At 39.4% G+C, this 14,343-nt stretch overlaps 1 protein-coding gene across 2 annotated transcripts in view; it reads left to right on the top strand.

The window, feature by feature from the left end:
* Nucleotides 1–5,841: 5,841 nt before the first annotated feature.
* The window catches only part of SPATA6 (spermatogenesis associated 6), a 150,412-nt gene continuing 141,910 nt past the window's right edge, over nt 5,842–14,343 (top strand). For both annotated transcript variants that reach the window (XM_032635854.1, XM_032635863.1), the window contains exon 1: nt 5,842–6,080. In XM_032635854.1, coding sequence (XP_032491745.1) covers nt 6,030–6,080 — 51 coding nt within the window. In that variant the 5' untranslated portion in view covers nt 5,842–6,029. The remainder of the gene's footprint in view (nt 6,081–14,343) is intronic.

The raw sequence follows: 14,343 nt of genomic DNA, 5'->3' as shown, positions 1-14,343 counted from the left end.
TTCTGGAATCCAGCTGATACACCAGAAAGGCTGCACTTTAGAAGAAAGGCCCACACTAGACCTGCCTTAACAAAGTCTATAACCAAGCCTGGCAAAACCCATAGGAGAGACAGAGTTTGGAAAGTTGGGTCTTACCAAGTTAGATGGGCTATAGAAACGTCTTGGGCTTTCCACATACCTGTAGTAACAACTTATCGCTAAGTCTCCACCAGTTTAAGGCAATCAGCCAGTAATTAAACTGCCTGCTAAAACAAGAGTCAACACTCTTCAGAGAAAAGATAATAGATAACCCAGAATCCACGGTCTTACAATGTGTTATTCAAAATATCCAATATTCAATTAAAAAAATCATTAGACACACAAAGAAACAAGAAAATGTGATTCATAGTCTTGAAAACATGCAGCTAATAGAAACAGAACTCGACATGGTATAGATGTCAGATGTCAGATGTCAGATATAGCATACTACAACTTTAAAGCAGTTATTGTAAATATGTTCAAAGAATTAAAGGAAAATATGTTCAGGGAGTAAAGGAAAATATGGTCCTAATGAGTGAGCACGAAATCTCAGCAGACATGTGGAAAGTAAAAAAAAAAAAAAAAAAAAAAAGACTAAATGGAAATTTTAGAACTGAATAACACATTAACTGAAATGAAAATTTTACTGGATGGGCTTAATATCAGATTAGGGTTGGCAGAAGAGTCAGTTACCTTGAAGACAGATAAACAGAAATTGTACAATCTAAAGGGTCTGAAAAAAAAAAGATTGAAGAAAAATGAAGAGAACATCAGAGATCTGTGGACAAGGGTATGCAGTCTAATATATGCTCTTATTTTAGAATCCAGATTCCCAAACCAGGACAAGACAACAAAGGAAGGAAAATTATAGGTCCAAGTTTCTTATGAACATATATGCAAAAACCTAAATGAAATACTAGCTAATGTAATACAAAAGCATATTCACAAAACAATAAAGTGTAAGACAACAAGGAAGGTTCAATATCAGAAAACTATCAATGTAATTCATTTCACACATAGGCTAAAGTTGAAAGCCCATATGATTATCTCAATAATCAGTGTAGAAAAAGCATTTGACACTGTTCAACACCTACTTTCTTTTGCATGAATTAACATAGAACTAAGAATATACAAAAAAAAAAAAGAAAGAAAAAAATAGTATAATGAACTCCAACATACCTGCCATCAACAATAACATGGCTGATTTGTTTTATCCATACCCTCACCCACTGTCCATCACTAACAACTCCCACCTACACTGGAGGTTTTTAAAGCAAATCCCAGACATCATATTTCATCCATAAATACTTCAGTGTGTATGACTTTATAAAAGATAAGAGCTCCTTTTTTTTTTTTTTTTAAGAACCAAACCCTGGGCACTCTTATCATTCCTAAAAAAATTATAAAAAATTCTTTAAGATCTTCATATATCCAGTGAGCATTCAAATTTCCCCTCTTGCCTCATAAATACTTTATATTAGGTTATGTCTCTTTAGTCTCTTTTAATACACAGGCTCTCCCTTTTTGTTTTTATTTTTGTTTTTCCTTTGCAATTTGTTGAATAAAAATCATATTGTCTTCATTTTGCTGCTTATATCCCTATTTTGTTTAACCAGTTAGTTACTTTAAATATTGTATTTCCTGTACATTGGTGACTTATTTGGATGCTTGGTCAGATTCAAGTTTGATTTTTTTGGCTCGAAAGGTGGCATTTTATTGCATTATCCCGGAAGGGGCATAGCGTCTTATTATCTCTTTTTGTGATGTTAAGATTGGTCAGTGTGTTTAAGTGTCGTCGGACTGACCTACCTATGATAAAAATCCTCATCAGCTTTTCACTGATGGTTTTAATAGCCATGAATATTCTTATTCTTTATTCTTCCTGTTCCTTTATCTCTGGGAGTTTTGTATAAAGAAAACTCATCAACTCCTTGGTCACCCTGAGGTATAGTTCCAACAAGAAATTCGGTATGAATGCTTGATTCTTTCTTTTTATTTATCAGATTTCAGAATTAGTTGGTTCTTAAATCACCCAAAGCTGACTCATGCTTTTTTGCCCCTTTGAGTAACTTTACCACCTCATGGATTTTTAACACATCTGATGTGTTTTGATGCAACACAATTATCATTCCTTTTGGTGCTTGTGGTAGGCAGAATAATAATCCCCCAAAGATGCCTCCATCCTAATCCCTGGATCTGTGAATGTATTATCTAAAATGGCAAAGGGAGAGTTAAGGTTATGGAATTAGAATTGTTAATCACATGAGCTTGAGAAAAGGCAATTATCTGAGTGGGCTCGGTGTAATCACAAGAGTCCTTAAAAGTGGAAGGAGAGATGTAGAAGAGTAGGTCAGAGTGATGCACTGTGAGAAGAACTTGACTCTTCTTTGCTGGCTTTGAAGACGGAGGAAGGGGATTATGAGCCCAGGGATGCTGGTGGCATCTGGAAGCTGAAAAGGAAACAGATTCTCCCCTACAGCCTCCAGAAAGGAACCCAGCTGATTCTTTGATTTTAGCTCAGCGAGACCTGTGTCAGACTTCTGACCTACAGAACAGTAAGATAATAAATTTGGGTTGTTTCCAGCCTCCAAGTTTGTAGTAATTTCTTATGGCAGGAATAGAAACCCAATACAGTGCATATCATCTCTGTAAGAAAAAAATCAACAGTAACAATGAAACAAACAGAGAAAATATTCCGAACAGTAAGGGTTTAATAGGTTTGACAGATAAACTTATAAAAATAAAATGTTCTCTCTAGTTATTTTGCAATAACTAGCAAATATAATGAAAAATAAGAAACTGTTTTCAATAGTAGAAAGATAAAACTATAATTAAACACCTAGGAATTAAGTAGGACCTTTATGCAGAAAACTTGAAAACTCTAGTAAAGAACATAGAAGACAAAGTGATAGAGAAACATTTTATGTTCTTGGATGGGATGATGCAATATTACAAAGATGTCAATTCCCTGAATTATTCTATAAATTTAATGTATAACGATAAAAATTCCAGTTGGGCTGCTCGAGAAACTTAATAAACTTACTCTAAAATAAAAAGAAGCAATAAAGGATCACAAATAACTAAACAATCAAGAGAGAAAAAGCGAGCGAGCGAGAGAGAGAGAGAGAGAGAGAGAGAGAGAGAGAGAAACTTGCCGAATGGATATTAAGTCCAGTAATAAAGCAGTGTGATATTGTTGCAAGAAAGACAAATAGAACACAGGGACAGAATAGGAAGCTTTAAGACAGAATTTTACATAGTTAATATATGATACAGGTGCTGCCACAAATAAATGAGAGGAAGTATAGAATGTTTTGTTGGTATTGTTGGGAAATCTAGCTTACTCTCTAGCAGAAAAAACAAAACAAAATAAAACCTGGATCCTGGATTCCGAACACCATGTACAAGAATTGAGGCCTGATGGATTAAACATCAAAATGTGAAAAGTAAAACTATGAAGTTGATAGAAGAAGATATAGGACATATTTCTGTCACCTAGGAATAAGGAAGACTTCTTAAAATGTCAGAAACAAACACAAAATGTAAGGCAAAAATGATTGATTGATTTAGGTATTTCTATTAACTGAAGTATACCCTGGATAAAGTTTATGAACAGATGAAAAAGGGAGAAGATATTTGCATGTCTGAAACTGACAAGATATACATAACTAGAGTACAGAAGAGTTCTTGTAAGAAAGACAAAAACTCCAGCAGAAAAATGGGCAAAGAATCTGAGCAGACGATTGATCGTAAAGAAAGCAAAAATCTTATAAACATGTAAAGATATGCTCAGATGCATCAGTAATCTGAGAAATTCAACAATGAGATGGTACTTTACATCTGTTACACTAGGGGAAACAAGAAAGCTTGATAATGCCAAGGTTGGGAAGAATGTGAGGGCATAGTTACACTCAGGCATTGGTTGTAGATGTGTAGACTGGTGTGGCATTGAGGACAGCAACTTAGAATTATTTGGTCAAACTAAGAATACTCATAACCCGTGACTTAATTTACGTTCTGTTTGTGACACATTATATGGAAAATTAAAAGACCAAGCACAAACTAGGAAGATATATGCAACATATAATAGACAAAGAATTAGTATCTAGAATATATGAAGAACTAATATACATCAGGAGAGAGGGAGAGGGATGGAGAGAATCCAGTAGAAAAATGGGTAAGAGAACTACTAAGCAGTTCACAAAGAGAAATTTGAAAGACTCATAAAACCATGAAAAGGTGCTCAACCTCAAAAGTAATGAGATGCAAAATAACACCACAATGAGATACCTAGACTACACAAGTCCAAATACACAAAAATTCAACATTCAATACCAATGCCAAATGTTGGTGAGGATGTGGAAAAATAAGAACTCTTACACACTCCCTGCAGGAACATTACTTGGTAGAACTACTTTAGAAAATGGTGTGGCATTACCTATTAAAGTCCCACATGTGCAAAACTTAACACCCAGCCAATCACTCCTACTCTAGCATACATGCAGTAGTGGACATGTACTAGAATGTCCATAACAACATTGTTGACTATAGCTAAAAATGGAAAGAATACCAGTAACCATCAATAGTAAAAAGCATAAATAAATCAATGTATATTCATATGTTATGTTGGACATATTCCACTGTCTAACAATGGAAAAAACTTCCTGTTACACAACATCAAAGTTGGGAGAATCCTACAGCAGAAGAGTGAGAGAAGCAAGTCACAGAAGAATACATATAGTATTAATTATGTTTATATAACATCAATAACAGGAAAAAGTTAAACAATACCTTGTTTAGAGATGCAATCATGAATCGCAAAAGTATGTAGAAAAGCAAGGGAATTATTGTAACAAAAGTCAGGGTAGTGGTTATTTCCCGGGCAAGGAAGGCAATGCAATGGTTGCGACATTTCTAAGGTGCTCGTAACGTTCTATTTCTTAAGCTGGGTGTTAGTTGCACAGGTATTTGCTTTATTGTTATTATTGTCTAAGATGAAATTGTTTTATATACTTCTGTATGTGTAATGTATTTCGCACTAAAAATGATTTTTAAAACGATTGGCTTGGGCAATCTCTTAGATTTCCTTAATCATCGATGGTCTGTGGCCCAGCCACTTTGCAACTGGACCTATTTTTGGCCCCTCATTGACAGTTCAACTTAAAACAATATACACTGAGATGCATACACAGGTGATTAGACGGGAAACCTTGAAGGGAGGGGGGCGACGCACTAACGAAGAATCGCAGAATAGGAGACTCGGAAGAGGAAGGTGATTTGACTGAGGCCCCTCTTCTCAGGGAGGCAACCTTTTACTTGAGAGCTCCTGAGGTCCAGTCCTGGTTCTGCCTTTGAATTGAGCACGTCTCTTCTCCAATCCTGTTTTCTCATGCTGGCTTTGAACACCGTTAAGGAAATTCAAATAAGAGAACGAATAATCGTTATTATTCTTTACAGTTGGAGAATTGAGGCCGCGGGGGGACGCCACTAGCTCAAGTTGCCACTGCCACGTTGGAACTCAGGGCTCCTGAGTCCAGCACCCTGACCTGCGCACTGTCCTATTATACAGCTATTCTCTTCTTCTTCTGGCTTTGGGCCCATAGCTTGACGTCACAGACGAACTGCCCCGCCCCACCCCGCCTCGCCCCGCCCCGCCCCTTCGTAAGCCCCGCCTCCTCGAGCGACCCCCCCCCCCCCCCCCCCCCGCCCCCCCGCCCCTCCAGTCGTTCGCTGAGTCCCGCCCCCAGCCGCTCGCCCTCGAGCGGCGGCTCCGGCGCGTCCCCGCTAGCGTCTCTTCCGGCCCCGCCCCTCCCGGCTGCCATGACAACGAGTCCGCGCCCCGCGCAAGGCTGCAGCTCGGGCGGGACCCTGGCTGGACCGCGGGCCCCGGCCTGGGGACACAACTGATACCGCCGCCGCCACCTCGTCTCCTCCCCGTCCCCGCCCCGCGTCTCCTCACCTCCCTCGGGTCCGCGGCCGGGGTCCCTCCCCGCCGCCCCAACCCTGCGCGGATGCCGAAGGTGAAGGCGCTGCAGTGCGCCCTGGCGCTGGAGATCCGCTCTGTGAGTACCGGTCGCGCCCCCATCGCCGCCGCCTGGGTGTCGTCAGCCCCCGGAATTTACTAGGGTCGCCGCCTCCGTTCACTTCCGAGAACCCCGGGTCACCGCGAAACCTCCTCCACCCTCCGAATCATCCCTATGGAGCTTTGATCCCGTGTCATTTGGCTGTTCCCCAACCTCAAAATCACGAACGCCCTCCCACTCCAGCCACACAGAGGCCTGACACCCTCCACCGAACCCCCTCCACCTCAGCTCCCCTAGCTTCCTCCCAGCTTCCAGTTCGGGTTCCTTCAAATCCTTTCCAAACCACTTTAGAAAGTCCTCCTCTCTCCTCTCAACTTTCCAGTGAATTGGGTGGGGGAAGAGTCTTCTTTTAAAATTCCTCTTCTCTGCTCCAGTTCTTTTAGTGAGGGTATTACTGGCCCGACTTCTCCCCAGCCTTCGGGGGGCGGGGAGGGGTGCTTTTCCTCTTTCAGACAGATTAACAAGCTTCTGATTAGTGAAGGGGCCTTTCCTCTCAAAGTAGAGTCCCCACACCCCGCAACCAAAATATGTCAGCATTGCAACACAGCACCTTGCCATCTACCCCAGGGCCAATACCTCGGGAAACCATTTCAGGCCCCTCCAGCCCCCAAACTCTCCCGATGTTGAGAAGGAACCCCTATCCTTCCCTTCACTCCAAGAAAGGCACCAGCTTGTAGAGGGACACTACTAATTCTCTAAACTTGCTCCAGAGGACCTTCAGCCCCACCCAGCCACTCTCCAGACATGCTGAAGAGGTTAGTGTCCCCCCAGCTTGCTGTGGAAATCCAGCTGAGGCAGAGAACCCCCTGCCCTTCCTCAAGTGAAGGGCCTTGGACCTCTCCATGCCATGAGCAAACGCCATCCCTCTGAATAATCTTACAAGACCCTTCCAAGGGGTTTTGATCTCCTTCCCCCTCATTCTTTACAGGACCCTCTCATTCTCCTCTTCAGATGAAATCTCCAGCCTCTCTCTTCTAGAGGAAATCCCCCCAAAAGTCTTTCCATACCTCCATTTTAGACCTGCAGGCAGTTTGGAAACAAAATTCCTCCTTCAGTCCTTTTTTTCTTTTTCCACTTCTCTAAGTCCTTTTATTTCTCATCTCTTTCATCTCCCAGCAAAACTCTGTGTGTGTGTGTGTGTGTGTGTGTGTGTGCGCTTAAGTAGCCAACACCATTCCTCTGGGTGCTGCATGGAGTAGCCCTCCCCACTTCCTTCCTGCACGCCCTGCAGTCAAGGCTCTCCATGCCCCCACCACAAAGCATCCTCTGCTTTCCTTGCTGTCTTTCCTCACATTACAATGAGGCCGCTGTAGCACAGTCCCTGAAACCTCCAGGGAAGCCACAGGACTGTTTTAGGTCTTTGGCTAGGTCTTAAAGAAAGGAAGGCCGGGTAGGGCAGAGTGTGAGGCAGGCTTGGAGAAGAAAGTTTCTGGCACTGTCGCTTTATCTTTAAGGCTGCAGAGATTTTACTCACTGCAGTGTCAGAAACTCTATAGTTTTGGCTTCAGATGTTTTTTTCATCCCACAGCTGCCAAAGCTTGGCAGCCTTTTTGTAAAGGAGGATTCATTTGGCAAAAGAATACACGAAGTTTCCTGAACAGCTGCGCCCAGGGCAGTTAGTAAAACTCCTGAGTTCGGCCTCTCTAGACTTTGTTACTGGCTGCTGCTTCCTCTTCTGCTAACCAATGCAGTTTAGCAGCCTGGCGAGAGCAGCTGCCTGACCGGACCGGATGTTGCTTTCCTTCCTTGGTCAATCCAGACCTGCTTAGAGCAAGCACTTGGTGGTAACTGACTACTGGCTGAAGGGGTCAGAGAGAGAAAAGTTATTTCACTACCCTTTCTCCCCAGTATAAGTTGTCAGGCGGAAAGTGAATGGCTGTATAATGGAGCTTTGTTGTTCATCGTGGCTTAAGAAATTATGCAGGTGGAAACATTCCTGTTTCATTTTTTTCAACAGACATTTGAGTCACAGAATTTTACAGTTCTAAGAAATCTTAGCTTTCATTGGATTGAATTTCTTTTTATGGGTGAGAAAATTGAGGCTTAGCTTGACTAAATGTTTTTCTAGTTTTGCGCAACTATTTAGGGGGCAGATCTGCAGGAAGACGCTAAGTTTTCTGACCAGCAAAAACCCCATTAAATGACTCTGATGCTCAGAAGGAGCAAAAAAGAGCATTAATAACTTCACACATTAAACAAGCTTGATTGATTTGGCTTTGATTGAATGGAGGAATTAATGTGAGCATAGATATTTTTAACATCTTTTCAATTTCATTTAATTCTTTACATTTATGGGGTATAAAAGTCAAAACTGTATAAAATGATACACTCTGAGAAGTCTTATTTCCAGCCCTTTTCAAACCTGTTTTCCATCTATTTTCATCTGCTGTAGGTAACCATTTTTATTGGTGTCTGATTTATTCTTCTAGTATTTCCCTTGTAATATAATCAAGTAGATACATACACACACACACACACACACACACACACACACACTGTACACTCCCCCCTTCCCATATATATTTTTTTACTTTCCTTCACAATAGGAAGCATATTATATAAGCTAGTCTGCACTTTGCTTGTTTTCTTTCCTTAATGTATCCTGAAGATCACTCTAGGTAAGTGGACATCTTCTTTAACCTCAACTCTTTATTGACATTTTTCAAACATACAGAGTAGTTGGGAGAATAGTACAATGAATATATTCCATGACCTATGTACGTTAATTTGATATATCTGTATATTTGTATATGTATAAAAATAAATATTTTTTACTAAAAATATGAAAGTAAATTGTTGCCTAAATACTTCAGCATATATCTTCTAAAAATAAGGACATTGTTCTAAATAACCACAATACTATTATCACACCTAAGATAATTATCCATAATTTCTTAGTATCTAGTCCATTTCCAAGTTTTCCTAGTTGTCAACAAAAATGGCGTGTATAGTTAACTTTTTCAAACCAGGATCCATTCAAAGTTTACATGTTGCATTTGGTCGTTAGGTTGTTTTAGTCCATTTTAACATAGAGCAGTTCTACTGTTTCTTTCCCACAATGTTTTCCCCCCTCCGTGGATTTAGATAAATTCATACACTCATACAATCATTATTTGGATCAAGATTTAGAACACTTCCATCGCCACAGTAAATTCCCTTGTTCCCCCTTTTAAGCCCCACGCAGAGGGAACTCCTCTTCTGATTTCTATCAGGGAAGATTAGTTTGCCAGTACTTGAACATCATATTAAATGAGCTATAAAGTGTGTAATATTTTGTGTGGGCTTCTTCTGTTCATCGTATTTTTGAAACTCATTCATGTGCTGTGCCTATTGGTAGTTCCTTTATATTGTGGGGTAGCATTCTATCATGTGATTTGTATCATGTTCTATCATACACCACAACATGTTTACCCATTCTCTTTATTGTTGATTATTTGGGTTGTTACCAAGTTGTGGTTGTCATGGATAAAACTACTATGAACATTCATTCCTATAAAAATTTTTTTATGCATGCTGCCTTTTGGAGACCAGGCTCGGATACAGATTATCCAATGTTGTGTTATTGTCTGAATTTTTCCCCATCATGGTGATACTTAATTTGTTCTTCTAAACTGGAAGTTAGGTGTTTATTTCTACCTGCCTACTTGAAGTGGGACACTTCATTCCCTTCTCCCCTTTCCATGTTTATTTTTTTGCTGTAGTCTTGTATTTGTGGTATCTCATGTTTAATACTGTGGTAATATGAGAGCAAAAACATAGTAAACATGAAAGGTTTTGGTGTATAACGCAATATTTTGTGTTGCTCAACAGAGCCGTGACTTGAGAGAAAATATGTTGCTGGTAAGAAAGTATGACTTTTCTCAAGGAATCTTGGGAAAATGATGTAATATGCCAAAGTAACTTGTTTTTAAAGAGCAGCCAAAAATTATATTTCCCATCACTTACACTTTTAATATTTGAAACATCATATCTTTGATATGAAAAACTATATTTGCTGCTTCTTCACTCTACCTTCTTCTTCTTATTCAGTAGTGACATTTTCATGAGATGCTTTTAGGTATATAGAAGGAAGAAATCGGAGGTACAAGGGTAAAGCCCAATGCCTGGGCAATAAAATCAGCCAATTTGCTTTACCTGAATTGTGTCAGTTTGGGGTTAATCTGTATTGTATAATTCCCATTTTTCTTCTCTATACTCACCTCACCTCACTACCTCACTCAAATTATTGATAGCATTGAGGCAAAGAGATCTGGATACTTTTCAATCACAGTTCATCTGAACATTCGTGATCGTTTTCTGGTTTCCATACTCAGTTATGCTGCAGCTGGTGGTAAATTTCCCTGGAATACAGACTTTTTAAAACTTTAACTCTAAAGTTAAACTTACAGAAAAAGAAAACCTAAATACTGTGATCTCCCCCCACCCTGATTTAATATATCCTCATTTTACATGTTTCCTGCAAATTTTTGTTTTTAAGAAATAAAATGTTACAGATGTAGTTAAGGCCCCTTTGCACCTCTTGCTAAAGCCAATTTTCCTCCGTCCCTTCCTAGAGGTAACATAATCAATATCCTGAAGTTGGAGTGTATTCTTTTCATTCAGGTTTTTGTAAGCTTACTACATATTTGTGTACGCCTACGTACTACGTGTACTATTGTTCTGTTTTAAAACTTTACACAAATGGTATCATACTGTAGGTATCCTTCTGCAGATCTGTTTTTTCCACTTCACTGTTTCTGAAATTTGTCAGTGTTGATTCTTACAGATCTAGTTAATTTCCTTAATTGTTATGTAATGCTGTATATTTATATGACAGTGATTTAATTCTTATTCCCCTATTGATGGACTTTTAAATACCAGTTTTCCTCTTTTTTTTTTTTTTTTTTTTTTTTTGCGGTACGCAGGCCTCTCACTGTTGTGGCCTCTCCCGTTGCGGAGCAACGCAGGCTCCGGACGCGCAGGCTCCGGACGCGCAGGCTCAGCGGCCATGGCTCACGGGCCCAGCCACTCCGCGGCATATGGGATCTTCCTGGACCGGGGCACGAACCCGTGTCCCCTGCATCGGCAGGCGGACTCTCAACCACTGCGCCACCAGGGAAGCCCCCCTCTTTTTTAATATTACAAACAATGTTGCAATGAGAATATTTGAACATACTTTCTGGTGTCCATGAGTCAGTTGTTCTCAAGGGCAGATATTGTGCCCTAGGGAGCATGCTAGAAATCTGTGGGCTACCTTGTTTGCCACAGTGGTTGGGGGAGATCCTACTGGTGTTGATTATCTGGTATTCTGCATGACTTGACTGTCCCATTGAATATGTATATGAAAACCTGTTTATAATTGTTAGAGATTAAGAACCTAACTCTGTTTTATGTTTAAACACAAAGTGTGTTTTTTTTTTTTTTTTGGAAAAAAATATTTTTAAATACAGTGAATTTTCCACTAAATGCAATTACCATGTAAATTGAGGAAAGAGTGTACTTTGTTTTGTTCGGAACTCTGGTAAGAGTCTACTCTTTCAGAAAATCATGGCATCAGTGGCAATTCTCCTTGTGTTTGAGCTGCAAATACCTATCATTCAGCTTTTGAAACAGACCAGTTCATGTTGATTCTGTGAATAGGTGCAAATATTGTGTCTTCTAGCTTAGTTCTGCCTGAGCGTTTACACATAGAAATATATAATTTATTTTATTTCTGTATTTTTTTCCATTATGGCATTGGTTTATTTTTTAGTTATGTGTATGGGTAAATTGCAAAATATTAGTTGTAAAAGGAGGGTGTTGGATCTTGTAGAGACCCAGTGCTCTAGGGAATAGATTTAGAAATGGAACTACCAAGTCTTAGGGAATTGGTTTAATTTCCTAGGGCTTCCATAACAAATTTCCTCAATTTGTTGTCCTTGGAGTCTTAAAGGACAGAAATTTATTCTCTCACATTTACTGGAGGCCAGAAGTTAAAACAAAGGTATTGGCAGGGCAGCGCTCCCTTAGGAGGCTCTTGGGGAAGACCCTTCCTTGTTCTTCTAGCTTTCAGTGTCTCCAGGCATTTCCAGAATGTGGCTGCATAACTCCAATCTCCAATCCTAGAGGTTTCCTTTTCTGTGAAGAGCCAGTTCATATCCTTTGCCCTTTAGGAACATAAGAGTTTTTTTTTTCTTGTTAAATATATTTTGAACACCACCAACCTTTGTTGGTTATATGTAATGTAAATGTCAAAGATCTTCTAGTTGAAGCTTATTTTTTCACTTTGCTTTTGCTCTTTTTAGTAATGCCTTTTGTTTTTATTTTCTATTTTTTGTTGTTATTGTTGCTGGTAAACAAAGAATGCTGAGTCTTTAAGTTAACTTTTTACAGAACTATAGCATATATTCAGAAAGTGCACAAATCCAAAGTGTGTAATCACCACCCAAATGGGTAATTAGAATATTATCAGCACCCCAGGTTGCTTCCTTGTGCTCCATCCCTTCCAGCCACTCCACCTGCCCCCCCTTCCCCTCCCAGAGGTAACCACGATCTTGACTTCTATCACAACAAATTTTGAACTTTTGAAGTCAGCCTCTTTCTTTCTCCCTCCCTTCTTCCCTCCCCTCCCTCCCTCCTTCGACGTTTACGTATAACTTCTTTGTGAGAATTCATCCATGCTGTTATGTGAGGCAGTAATTCTTTATCCTTTCTATTGTTTCCCCCCCAGCTTTACTGATATATAATTGACAGATAGCATTGTATACGTTTAAAGTGTACAGTATGTTGATTTGATATGTTTATAAATCGCAAAATGATTACTACCATAGTATTAGCTACCATCTCCATCCTGTCACATAGTTGCCATTTCTTTTTTGTGGTGAAAACAATTAAGATCTACTCTCTTAGCAACATTCAAGTATATAATACAGTGTTATTAGTTATCGTCACTATGCTGTACATTGGTACCCAAACTTGTTAATCTTATAACTGGAAGTTTATACCCTTTCATCAATATCTCCCCATTTCCCCCACCTCCTGAATCCTTGGTAAACACCATTCTACTCTCTGTTTCTCTGAGTTTATCTTTTGTAGATTCCACATATAAGTGATATCTTACAGTTATTTTTCTCTGACTTGTTTCACTTAACGTAATGCCCTCAGGGTCCATCCAGGTTGTCACGAATGGCAGGATTTCCTTTTTCCTGATGGCTGAATAATATTGGTACATATATATCACATGCTCTTTATCCATTCATCTATTATTCATTGACAGACACTTAGGTTGTTTTCATATCTTGGCTGTTGTGAGTAATGCCATTGTGAACATGGGAGTGCAGATATGAGATCCTGATTTCAATTCCTTTGGATGTATATCCAGAAGTGGGATTGCTGGAGCATATGGTCATTCTATTTCACATTTTTCGAGGAACCTCTATACTGTTTTCCATAGTGGCTATGCTCAATTTACATTCCCACCGGAAATGTCTTAGGGTTCCCTTTTCTTCAGATCCTCACCAACACTTGTTATCTCTTGTCTTTTTCATGAGAGTTAACTCTGACTTGTGTGCGGTGATATCTAATTGTGGTTTTGATTTGCATTTCCCTGATGATTAGCGATGTTGAGCATCTTTTCATCTACCTGTTGGCCATTTGTATGTCTTCGTTGGAAAACTATTCTGTTCCTCTGTATCCATTTCTATTGTTGATGACATTTTCATTTTTTTTCCCAGTATTGGGATATTACAAATTGTGCTCCTGTGAACATTTTTGTACATGTCTTTGTTGCATATTTTGTATTCAGCAACTTGCTGAAATCTTATATAAGGTATTTGGATTTTCTATGTGGGAAATCATGTTTGTAAATAAAGTCAGTTTTGACTTCTCTTGTACAATGTTTTTTCTTTTTTTTCCCTTTTTATTATTTATGTCCTTGATTAGAATCCCCAGTATAATGTTAAATAGTGCGAATAATAGTACATATACTTGTCATTTTATTTTAAGTTATCCCGCTGAAGTTTCACCAGTATTAGATTGAATCTTATGAAATTGCTGACAATGGGCCATTTTTTGACTAAAAAAAAAAAATGACAATTTCATATATTTCAACCTAATATAATATTGGCTGTAGGATTTTCATTTATTGAGTTAAGAAAGCTCCCTTCTATTCCTTTTCTTTTTTTTTTTTGGCTGCACCTGTGGCTTGTGGAATATGGGATCTTAGTTCCTGCCCAGGGATTGAACCTGGGCCCTCGGCAGTGAGAGTGCGGAGTCTTAACCACTG

This window comes from Phocoena sinus, chromosome 1 (genome assembly GCF_008692025.1).
Source record: "Phocoena sinus isolate mPhoSin1 chromosome 1, mPhoSin1.pri, whole genome shotgun sequence".
Lineage (NCBI taxonomy): Eukaryota > Metazoa > Chordata > Mammalia > Artiodactyla > Phocoenidae > Phocoena > Phocoena sinus.
This window is presented reverse-complemented; position numbering and strand designations above follow the sequence as displayed.